Source organism: Pongo pygmaeus, chromosome 1, assembly GCF_028885625.2.
Source record: "Pongo pygmaeus isolate AG05252 chromosome 1, NHGRI_mPonPyg2-v2.0_pri, whole genome shotgun sequence".
NCBI classification, from domain to species: Eukaryota; Metazoa; Chordata; class Mammalia; order Primates; family Hominidae; genus Pongo; species Pongo pygmaeus.
In genome coordinates this window covers 26088064-26100518 of record NC_072373.2, presented here as the reverse complement: position 1 = coordinate 26100518, position 12455 = coordinate 26088064, and the positions used below count along the sequence as shown (strand labels likewise).

At 44.5% G+C, this 12455-nt stretch overlaps 1 protein-coding gene across 6 annotated transcripts in view; it reads right to left on the bottom strand.

Annotated features, from left to right (window-relative positions):
* The window catches only part of SUSD4 (sushi domain containing 4), a 145880-nt gene that overhangs the window by 71811 nt on the left and 61614 nt on the right, over positions 1–12455 (bottom strand). For all 6 annotated transcript variants that reach the window (XM_054451764.2, XM_054451781.2, XM_054451810.2 and 3 more), the window contains exon 3: positions 2107–2319. In XM_054451764.2, coding sequence (XP_054307739.1) covers positions 2107–2319 — 213 coding nt within the window. The remainder of the gene's footprint in view (positions 1–2106; positions 2320–12455) is intronic.

The following is a 12455-nucleotide window of genomic DNA, read 5'->3' as shown; positions in this document are numbered from 1 at the left end:
CAATCATGATTTTCTCTACTATCAGGGCAACACAAACAATCTCTTTATACAGATCTTTCAAAGACCAAAAAAATTACCATTCAAATTAAAAATAAATATACCATTGTACTTAGAAAAGCAATATCTGCTCTTCCAAACTTCCAAAAATGATTGGAGGACATCACGACTGGAATCCAAGGACCTGAACTGTCCTTTGGACACACGTGGTCTTATTTGAGGTTGCCTAATAAAAAAGCTGACTCCCTGCTGCCATGCCTATGTACAAGCCCCTCCCTGCACATCTGGGGCTGAGTGTTAATAACTGTACATGAATTCCATTAAATAAATAAGAGAAAAAAAAAAAGAAAAAAGAATGATACATGCAGACCAGTACAACAGAAGGCCCCTACTCTAAGGTGATTTCTCACCCCCTTTCTTGGAATGACTACACAGTACCTAGTTATGTATAGGGTTGGAAAGAAGCTTAACAGAAGGCCTTCATCTCTGGGCAATATTTAAGAAGCCTATTTTGGTTTTCTCTGTTCTCTGATGTTCCTAAGCTTGACTGTTTTTAAAGCACTGGGTAACGTAGGCCATAGGTTTTGGTAGGGAAGTCTACATATATATATATATATATATATATATATATATATATATATATATGAACCAAGTAAACTTTAAATAGAATCTCAGGGAAACCACAGCTTGCATAGGCTGCATGCAAGAGGAAAAAATGAACTTATTTTTAAAAACCTCAAGTCTTTATTATATTTATTATGGCTTTTTCTTATACCTTGAAAATAAAAGCAAAGATAGCAAGTACTTTAAGAGCAAGACACCATCTTATCCATCCTTTACAATTTCCAAAGGAGGAGCAAAATAGGCATTTATAAAACCCTTATTATGGCCAGGTGCCGTGGCTCATGCCTGTAATCCCAGCACTTTGGGAAGCTAAGGCAGGTGGATTGCACGAGCTCAGGAGTTTGAGACTAACCTGGGCAACATGGTGAAACCTCATCTCTACAAAAAATACAAAAATTAGCTGGGCATGGTGGCGCACGCAGGTAGTCCCAACTACTTGGGAGACTGAGGTGGGAGGATCACTTGAGCCCAGTGGAGGTTGCAGTGAGCCAAGATTGTGCCACTGCACTCTAGCCTGGATGACAGAGGGAGACCCTGTCTCAAAAAAAAAAAAAAAAGCTTATTAAATTATTTAAAAAGTAAAAAATTTCATAAAGGAAATATACACTAAATCATCACAATAGTTTCCATATTACTATAAAAGCTCCATTCCAAAATAAAACGAGTGTTAAGAGAAACTGAAACTAATTTCAAATGAACTAAATGAAATATAAGTTCTGTGTTTCATGGAAATTTGGGACCAGAATTAATTCTTGATTCATGCCTATTCCAACTTCAGCCCTGCTGGTCTTCTGAGATATATCATCAACAATTTGACATTCTAATTAGTTAAACTCCATGCATTTTTTAAAAGTCTGAACGTATCTACATAAAGTAAAAACAAAAAAAAGTATATAAAGTTGTTTCAACCAACAGATGTGGGGTAATTGCTAGAAGTAAATGAGTATCTTGTCACTACCAATACATTTAGGGATAATTGCTAGAAATAAATGTCTACCTTGTTAATCTGTCACTGCTTGTCACAGTTCTTTCTTTTCCTAAATGAATCACATCTAACACAGAACTGATAAGTAGTAATTGATTTAATCCTCTGAGTAATGCACATCTTCTGTATGACTAAATACAGTTTTTGCACAGTATATTTACTGCACATTTTATTGAGTAACATGAAAATGAGTGCTGAGTTGGCAGCCTAATAATAAATACCCCTAATGTTATCTGAGTTGCTCTGTTGCATTGACAAAAATGGTGATAAATTAGACTGTAATTGAGATAGAGAAAAAAGACTATTACTTCTAATGCAGAGATTAATTAACCATCTATCCCAACACTTATTACCCACTCCTGCTTTCTGGTCAGCATGCAGGTGCAGCCCTGCATCAGAGAGAAGAGCCCAGGGTATTGAGTTGTCACACAGCCCTGCACCCCTGTGGCCGTGCAACTTGAGCCACATGAGTGGCTTCCGTGGAGAAGTAAGCACTTTACCTTCTTGCACACAGATGGAACTATCACTTGGGATCCAGCCTAGGGTTCCATTAAAATGCTTCAAACACAGTCTCTTTGTAGCGCCCTTCAGCTTGAATCCGTCTTGGCAGTGAAATCGGGCTACAGAGCCTTCAAAGAAAACCCCTCCGCTGGGGGTCCTGAAGCCATTCTCGGGAATGCCGGGGTCAGCACACGCTTGAAGGTCATCGAACCCTACATCAACAAAGAGAGGAAAAGGTGCCTGTGAATATGTTCTCTCAATGCCAAGGGCCTTCCTACATAAATGGCAGACCCTGCATGATGTTATACGCCTTGGACACTCCAGTTACCCCACCAACAAAGCCAAGGACATTTTAGTGCACATTCCACTCTGCTTTTAGCTCTTTGCTCAGAAAAGCACTGAGTAGAGTTTTCTGTTCAATGGCCAAGTTAGCCTTTCAAGGAAGTTACAGTAGGAGGGAGAAGGAAACAGACAAAAAGGATTTCACATGACAAGTGCCACAAAAGATGTACAAAATGCTGAAGAGAGTTGAGGAGGGAAAAGTAGGTGGGAGAGATTCAAGGAGATGGCATCTGAGCCTGGCTTTGAGGAAGGGGTGAAATTTCAAGACAGAACTCTATGCAGGGAGGCATGGGTGGTTTTCTAACGGTAGAAATGGCATGAACAGTGAATGGCTGGGGACTGGAAAATGGCAGTGTGTGTTGAGGGAGCAGCAAGTGGGATGTAGTTATAACCCAGGGTATATGGTAGGGGTGGCTGGGAATGCCCTTCCTCTTCCTCTTACCCCTACCCCTATCTGCCAGGGGAACATTCACTCCTCAAGACCTATTCAAGTTTCTCCTCCACCCGGCTACCTTTCTTAATTTCACTCCCCACCTGCCTCATCCCTACTTTGTTCCACTGCTGTAGCGTCAACACAGCTCTGTGCTGAATTACCTGCAGAACATCTGCCTCTCACCCCAGGCTGTGAGCCCTCCAAGAACAAGTCCTGTGACTCCATCCTGACATCCCCAGAATCTACCACAGTATCTTCTGTATTCAGTGCTCCATAGTTTGCTGAATGAATAAATGAGGTTGGAGGACAGCAGCTTGAGAGACTGACTGAAAGAGAGAAAGCCCAGAAGCTCAGGCAGGAGAGCAAGCAAGGGTGTGGGTAAGAGGTGATGGGCTGAGAGCAGTGGAGACACAAGGATGCTGGTATCTGGGACACTTGGATTCTAGCCTCCCCCTGTCAACTGACTGGATGTTGGAGTGAGGAGGGGACCTAAGAAATTTTGTGCCCAGACAGCTGGGATGAATTTAGATAAGCAAACATGGATGTCATGAGCCGCGGCTAGGGCCAAGGATAAGGGAGGGTCTGCTGTGTGCATAATGCTCCTAATGTGTCCTCACTCTAAACGCTGCAAACTTGGGACACTTGAGTTCCAGGCCCCCCTTTTCAACTGACTAGATGTTGGGATGAGTGAGAGATCTAAGAGATTTTTGTGCCCAGACAGCTTGGATGAAGGCAGATCCCTGAAACAAACACGATGTCATAAGCCACAGCGAGGGCCAGGGATAAGGGAGGGTCTGCTGTGTGCATAATGCTTTAACCGTGTCCTCAAAGGGAACAATGCAAACTCCAGAACAAGAAACTCCTGAGCCCTACAGAGGCATTCTACTCCATTCTCTTACTCACAAAATCAATAGACAAATCCTTACTGAATGGGTACCAAGAACAAATATACAGAACTCTATGTAGATGGGGACTGGTGTACTGGTGTGCCCATCCATCCCCACCCCCAGCACAGCCTGCTGGTGCCAGGACAGGCTGAACACCATCAAGATATGATGGGGAAGTCTCAACCCAGACCTAGGAGACAGTAAGTATCACTGGGGCTCTTGCAATGTTTACCTGGTTTCCAGGAGGATGCCCAGATATCGAACTCATAAGATATCTGGTTTTCTCTAACATACTGCGCTTGCAGAAGTTCCTCAGCTGCAGGTAAATTCCCACAGCCCAGCTTTTATGTGCTTGTGTAGGATTCACTGGCTTCCCTCCACACCTGGCTTATGATGCTAGACCCTCTACCAGTGTTGCTGTGCTGAAAGCCACACAGCACAGGAGGCATGGCACTGGCAGGATGTCCAGAAGTCACTGTTACAGTGCTTACTTTGTGCAGAGGTGACAAAGAATTGGGGTGAGGGAAAAGCCATTCGAAGGCAGGCAGGAGGAGGGCACAGCATCCACATCTGACACTTGTACTTGATAAGCAGGAGCAAGTCTGATATTTTACCAAACTGATGATGCTTTTACAAAGGAGATAGCATCCAGCCTTCTCAGCCCTCCTGCTGACACTCTGTTGGGACTGAATACCCCAATAGTACAAGTTGTGTTGCAGCCCAGCAGAGGGGTATTTGAAAGTCATTAAATGATGGCTGCATGTTTTTAATTTGGGGGAAAGTATTCTAATTATCAAGTGGTTCCTAAATGATGGATGTCAAGCATTTCCTTTCACGTGGAAGGAAGGGCAATCTCATGCCCATTCTATTGCTGCTAGTTTTTCTACTTCAGTACCATCATGAATATTGAAATATGTATTTATGAATATCATGAATATTGAAACATATATTCATGATGGTACTGAGCCATGGGTTCCAGGCTCCCCTTATCAACTGACTGGATGTTGGGGTGAGGAAGAGGTCTAAGATATTTTGTGCCCAGATAGCTGGGATGAAGGCAGACAAGCAAACATAGTGTCATGAGCCATAGCTAGGGCCAAGTATAAGGGAGGGCCTGCTGTTACATATATTGAAATATATATTCATAATGCTATTGAGGTGGAAAAATTAGCAGCAATGGAATTCACGGTTTTATATAGTTTAGAAAGCCTAGAAGCACAGATATCCAGAGCCCTGAAACCTGGGTAATCTGGACGTTTCTGGCTATCCATAGGTAAAAGTCATTCTCTCTCATACTACGTCAAATAGAACCAGCGTCAGCTCTCATAATGTTGGGGTGGGGCACATGTATCAGTCAATGGGTGGCCACAGAAGGGCAAGATGAGTGTGCCATAACAGAGGATGGGAACCTCTGCAAAGCCTTGAGTGAGATCCTTGTGAAGAGTAGCCAGAAGGGAGGAAGGGTGCTGTGGGTGCAGGTTGGAAGGTATGGAGGTGGGAAGCTGCCCAGCACCTGTCAGGAAAGATGTGGTTCTGCCAGCTGGGGACAGGGTGCCTGCTAGGGGTGGGGCTGTGGGGATAAAGGAAGGGAAAGAGACGAAGGCAGACTGTGGAAGCTTTGTGTTAGCTCAGGGTTTGGATTCGATGTGGGAGAGGGGGCACGGGTGTCGAGACTGAGAGTTTTGAGCAGGGAAGTGATTAGGATCAGATTCGCATTTTAGAATGATCTCTCTGGTGCCCATGTGAAGGACTGATGGCTACAGACCAGGAAAAGGGTGGGAAGATCATTTGAAATGGTTCCCAGGACACCAGCTGCACCTCAGTATCATTGGGCACCTTTATCAAAGGACAGATCAATTGAGCCTGGCTCTCTCTGTGTGGGGTGGGGTGGGGCTGCTCTTGGACAGCCAGCCTAGCACTTGCTTGAGGGCAGGCATTTGAGAACTGTGGAATTTCAAGGCTCCTGCAGTACTTCAGGTGAGTCAGAAACAAGGCAAAGACAGTGGAATTGAGAGGGCTACAGAGACATTGAGGACACAGAGTCACAAAACCTTGTGACCTCCTGGATGGGGGAGTGATAGTGGGAGTGAGAGAGGAGAGAGGCGTCCAGGATACCTTCCTGGTTCTGGCATCAATGTCAGGGTAGATGGTAGTGCCATGTGCTCAGATTAACAGAACAAAATGAAGAGTGGGCCTAGGGAGAAAGGGGAAGAGTTCAGTGTGGAGTGTGGTGAATCTGAATTCTTGGGGATGCCAGGTATAGCTGTCTAGCCATCAGCTGGAGCATGAGCCAGAAGTTCTGCATGGCCTGTGCTGTGCATCCATGTATAGGCAGCAGTCCAAGGCACAGGTGGGCATGCCCTCCTGGAACTAGCACAGTATGAAGGGAGGAACAGCTGAGGACACACAAATAAGGGATACCCAGAAAGGATAATATACTTTGGCTGTGTCCCCACCCAAATCTCAACTTGAACTGTAGTTCTCATAATCCCCACATGTCATGGGAGGGACCAGGTAGGAGGCAATTGAATTATGGAGTGGTTACCTCCATGGTGTTCTTGTGATAGTGAATGAGTTCTCACGAGATCTGATGGTTTTATAAGGGATTTTCCCCTCCTCTCTCTGCACTTCTCCTTGCTGCCGCCATGTGAAGAAGGATGCATTTGCTTTCCTTTCTGCCATGATTGTAAGTTTCCTGAGGCTACCCCAGTCCTGTGGAACTATGAATCAATTAAACCTCTTTCATTTATAATTTACCAAGTCTTGGGTATGTCCTTATAGCAGTGTGAGAACGGACCAATATAAAGGTCATGGAAGATCCAGGACCACCAAGAAGAAAGACCTGACCAGTGTCCCCAAAGCAAGGAAAACAGTTTCAGGAAGGAAGAAATGGACAGCCACATCAGTGTGACCCATTGGTCAACTAAGTAAAGATCTGAAGTCATCCACTAACTGAAGACAGAGAACACTGGGACTACAGCCCAGGCAGCTGCAGGGACAGGAAAGGACTGTCCCTGGGTAGGAAGCCTGTCTGCTAACATGTGGAGAGGGAAGGGTGACACAGTATGTGTGGACTGCTCTTTCAGGATGCTTAGTGTGAACAGAAGAACATAGGGAGGCAGCTGCTCATGGACTAGGCCCAAGGGAGGGTTTTTATTATTGTTGTATTAAAATTTTAAGATGAAAGAGATCTGAATTTATCTCTACACAGCAGGAAGAAAAACACTGGAAAATAAAAGCCTGTGGATGAAGACAAGTGAGGGGGAGACAAGTGGGGTAAGTTGTCCCCACCTGAATGTGGGCAGGAAAGTGACCCAGGCCCTGAATAAAGGACTTGTCTCCCACTGAAGCAGGAAGGGAAGTCATGCCAGAACCTCTACCAAGGGAAAGTTTTCCCAATAACGTGCTCATCATCCAGGACACAGCTGAAATAGTGCCTCTTCCAGAGAGCCTTCCCTCCCCTGCAGAGTCTGAATAGGAGGCCTCTCTTCTCATCAAGGCAACCTGGGCTCACCTCTCTCAGTGTTCCTCATTCTGATCATCATCACTGCTCTACTTAGCGGTCTCCCTCACTGGGCTGTGAACTCCTGGGGGGAAAGAGTAGGTCTTATTCTTTACCTCCTCGGCATCTGGCATGGTGTGTGGTATAAAGTGGACATTCTACAAGTGTTGCTAATGAAGGATAAAGCAAGGGATGGCTGGATGGATGGATAGATGGATGGACAGGTGGATGAATGGGTGGATAGATGGGTAAATGGATAGATGAATAGATGAATGGCTGGCTGGTTGGCTAGGTGAATGGATAAATGGGTAGATGAATAGATGGATAAATGGATGGATGGATGAATGGGTGGATAGATGGGTAGATGTATGGATGAATAGATGAATGGCTGGCTGGATGGGTGAATAAATGGATAGATAGATGGATGGATGCATCGCTAGATGGATGGATGGATGAATGGATGGATGGATGGGTTGGATGAGATGGATGGATAAACAGATAGATGAATGGATGGATGGATGGGTTGGATGAGATGGATGGATAAACAGATAGATGGATGGATGGATGGATGGATGGAGCCTCATGCCAACTACCCTGCTGGACCCATCTGGAACCATCTCTGCCCACCAAACAGCAACACCAATGGCACTGACAGTCCCAGGAGCTTATGAATTCCACAGACAAGGGAGATGTGAAATGCCCTCCTATAGCATAGACACACTCTCTCCTAACACCCTTTCGCCTTTCTCTCTTCTCCCAAGCTGAGTAGACTATATTCCTTAATTACTTTTTACAAACTTCTCTCAATCCACAGCTCCAAACACTTCAGCCCTCTTCCTCCCTCTCCAGTATGGGGGGCCAGAGGTAGGTCTATGCGATGGATTTGACTGAGACATCTAAGTTCCCCAACACACACTTTTTGGCCAGTCACCCTCTGCTAACAAACAAGGCGTGCTGAAAGCTGAATGATAGGTACAGACCCTCAGATGGTCGTATCCCCCACTCTTTGTCATAAAGCTGTTCTCTCTCAGAGAAGGACAGACAATTCAAGAGAGAACTGAAGATCCAGCCCTGAATCCATCAGAAAAATGACTCCTGCACTGATAAATAAATGATGAGAGTTTCATGGAAGTTACAATGTGAGAGCTGCACAATTTCCTCATGAATTTAATTCTGTACTCTTTCTGCATTTATTCCTTTCCCTTTAAAAGAACATTCCCATGCACTTCTTCTGTTTTCAAGTAAGCATAGTTAACCTCTGACTGTTTCTGTTCCGGTGACAGCACTGAGGATCAGGAATGCTGCCGGCCATGGGCTCCAGCCATTGGCACAGAACAGGGAATTAAGAGTAAGTGGTGAAAAGACAGCCATCAGAAGATGAGATGGTACAAGAAGAAAATATTCTTCATCTTGGACAACTAATTCCATTGAGCAAGATAGTAATTTTCTAGGGCCTGCCAGAGCTTTAAATTCTACTTTTCAAATTATCCCCTAGCAGATCAATTCCCAGCCTGGGTCATTTCTCTGAAGAGCTGTTCTGTTAGTGTCCTTCCATAATGACGATGATCAGCCCCCTCAAATAACATATCCATTAAGGAGTGGGCTGGTGTCGGTGTTAGGGAAGTAGAGTGGAAAATCATTTGCATGCAGGCCCATTCAAATAATCTTATCCTAAGAACCAGTATTCTCGAAGTCCAAACCTATTTCCTCCCCATTCTTCATATTCTGCTCACGCATGAGAACTAAGTAGTCACAGCTTGGAGAAGAGAAAAGAGTTCACAGAATGATTCCAATATGTTTGTTTTTGGGGGGAGTGGGAGGAGAAGAAAACATTCCATTTTAATCAGCCCTGAGAAGTGGCATCCTTTAGCAGTTCTTCCTAAATTTAATTCAGAGTGGAGCACTTATATATAAGAGATAGCCTTTGTGATGGTTCATTTTATATGTCAGTTTGACCGGGCCACAGGGTACTCAGACATCAATCAAACATGATTCTAGGGGTATGTGTGAGGGTGTTTCTGGATGAGATGAACATTTGAATTGGTAGACTGAGACAAGCAGATTACCCTCCCTAAGGTGGGTGGGCCTCATCCAATTTGTCCAATGCCTGAATAGAACAAATGGCTGAGTAAGGGAGAATTCTCTTCTCTCTGCCTGACTGTCTTCAAGGACATGGATCTTCTCCTGCCTTTGGACTTGAGCAGACAGGAACTTATATCATTGGCTCTCCTGGGTCTCAGGCCTTTAGACTTAAGCTGGAACTATACTACTGGCTCTCCTGGGTCTCCAAGGAGATACCTATCTATCTGTCCTCCTGCTGGTTCTGTTTCTCTGGAGAATCCAGACTCATACAGTCTTCCTAAAAATACTAGAGTACCTTACAAATGTGAATGACACATATGCTGAATGTCCCTCCACCCAGAGGATGCTCTTTCTCTCTGGATCCCTGAGTTCTGGTAAGCAGTCATCTAGTGGGGAAAGCACCTGGGTCCTGGGGTCAGAGCAGCCCAGAGGCAGGGTCCTGGCCTGCAGTACCCCCTGGGGCTGGCACACCCTCTCCATTACTGGCATCACTGTCACTGGCACCCATTTTCCTGCCCAGCATTTGTGACCTCAGGAACAAATTAGGAGCAGTATTGTAATTTGGACTCCAGTTCTCAATGAAGGCTGAGATTCCCTCTTTCTTCTCTCCTAACCAAAAACTGTGTGAGTAACAGGGATTGAGAGTGCCCCTCTCTTCTCATGCAAAGACACCCTCAGTTTCTTTATAAGGTCTTGACACTTCTGGTTTGGTTACTTTTGAGCCTGCTGAAACCTACCAGTTTTACTGTGAGCAATATAAGAAGTATTTAAAAAGAATCATAAAAATGAAAGAGGTGTGAAAAGCAATCTTTTGGGTTATTATAACTGAAAAGTCATATTCTAGAGAGGAAGAGTGTATCAAATGTAGCCAAATCAATTTAGAACTAAGGCTGGGTTTCCATTTCTCTGTAAACTGCTATGTGAGGCTTTGGAGAGAGAAACAGTATATACACACAAAAATTGATTTTGTATGCACTGACTTAGTGAGAGGGTCCTGGGGCTAGCGAAAAAGGGCATCTCTGTGAAAGTTTAAACAGACGGGTTTGCAAATGCTCACTGGAATCAAGACCAACCCCAAAAGCATGCCCGTCCTCCATCCCACAATAGCACTATCAGTCTCACATGGTTGCCATTAAAGCCATTTTAAAGGTCATCTAGTTTGACCCCTTTGTCTCCCAGAGGAGGACACTGAGGCTGTGAACAACATAAGAAGTCTTTTAAAAGAATCATAAAAATGAAAGGTGTGAAAAGCAATCCTTGGGGTTATTCTAACTGAAAAAATCACTCTAACAGCTAATCACGGGGCTGGGACTAAACTCTGAGGCTTCTGACTTGCAGTCCAATGTTCTTGCTGCTAACAATGTTGTCTCTACTTAGCCTTTTCCTACCATATTTCAGTTTGTGAATGACTCAGATCTTCATGATATTATATAAACTCTTTGGGGAAAGAACAGTTTAAAATGTTTTTGAGTCCTTATATCTGTTAAAACAGGGCTGAGCAAATAGCAATGCTGGAATATTTAATGATTCAATACAATACAATCCTCATGTTTCGCCCAAAGCCCACACCTCCCAGCACACAGTCTCAGTGTGATGGGGCCAGGGATCCTGACTTGTCACTTAAAACATCCCAGAATCCAGGCAGTCTGTTCTCAAACATCTATTGACCACAGCATGGTCTGTAGCATATTACTGGGGATGAAAGGTGTTCTTGGGGAGAACACAACCTAAGCCAGATATTGGTTTCATGAAACAGAGTTAGTTCTAGAGACTGGAGTACATATTGCCCTCAGCAGTAAAATAAAGAGAGAAGGATGTGGTAAACTTGAAGAAGTCCCTTCTTGAACCACTTAAGAGCTTTTCCCTCCTTACTTCTAAACATTCTCATCTAGCTTCCCACAGGCTGAGACTTGCCTTTTTCTCATCACCAGCAATGCAGGTAAACCACCCAACTGTTAAAATATCTGTGCATCAATAACCCTTTATGCTGAGGAGGGAATCTTTCCATCTCATGAGAGGAAAAACTTCAAAAAACCTTGCCTATTTTTAAAGACAAAGTTTAGTCATCTGGGCATGTTAGTAAAGGATACAAATTAAAATGAATCATGTCAGTTCCTGAGGATCTATTGATGAGGGGTCTTTTAACCATCTCCTTACTGCCAACACACACCTCACCTTACACCACCTTGAGTTTCCCATCATCTCAAAATCCCTTGCTCTTAGAATGACCTGATATGGTTTGGCTCTGTGTCTCCACCTAAAATCTCATGTTGAACTGTAATCCCTAGTGTTGGAGGTGGGGCCTGGTGGGAGGTGATTGGAACATGGGGGTGGTTTCTAATGGTTTAGCACAATCTCCCTAGTGCTGTCTCCTGATACAGTTCTCACAAGTTGTTTAAAAGTGTGTGGCACATTCCCCTTTGCTTTCTCTTCCTCCTGCTCCAGCCATGTAAGACGTGCCTGCTTCCCCTTCACCTTCCACCATGATTGTAAGTTTCCTGAGGCCTACCCAGAAGCAGAAGCCTGTATAGCCTGTAGAACCATGAGCACAATTAAACCTCTTTTCTTTATAAATTACCCAGTCTCAGGTATGTCTTTATAGCAGTGTGAGAACGGACTAATACAGACCTTAACTCATAAATGAACATGTCCAGTGATAGCCTGACTTATCTAGAGTAAGACAAATGCCCAGCAACTATTTGAGCTAATATTGTATCTAAACCAAGGTATCAGCACAACTGTACTTCAGGCTGGTCCGTGCCCTTGCCACGAATGTCCATCCTGACATTGTTTCCAGGTGTGTGTCTGCACCAACAACAGATGGAGGACTCCTCCTGAGCCTGAGTCTAGAGAAGTTCTACATGTTCTGGAGATCCACCCTGAGCCAAGGTCAGGCTCAAACATTCTGAGGGCTCCCTGCCCCAATGATAGGTAGCTCAAGGGCTGCCAAACATTTTCCAGAAAATGTTAGAAAGACTGACTAACCCGGACCTGAGGGCTGCCTGGGAATACCTCAACTGTCAAAGAGATGGAGCAGAAGAAAAGCACATCCAAACTAACCTGCCTCTGAAGGAGATGCCCGTGTGGGCCAGAAGAATAAGA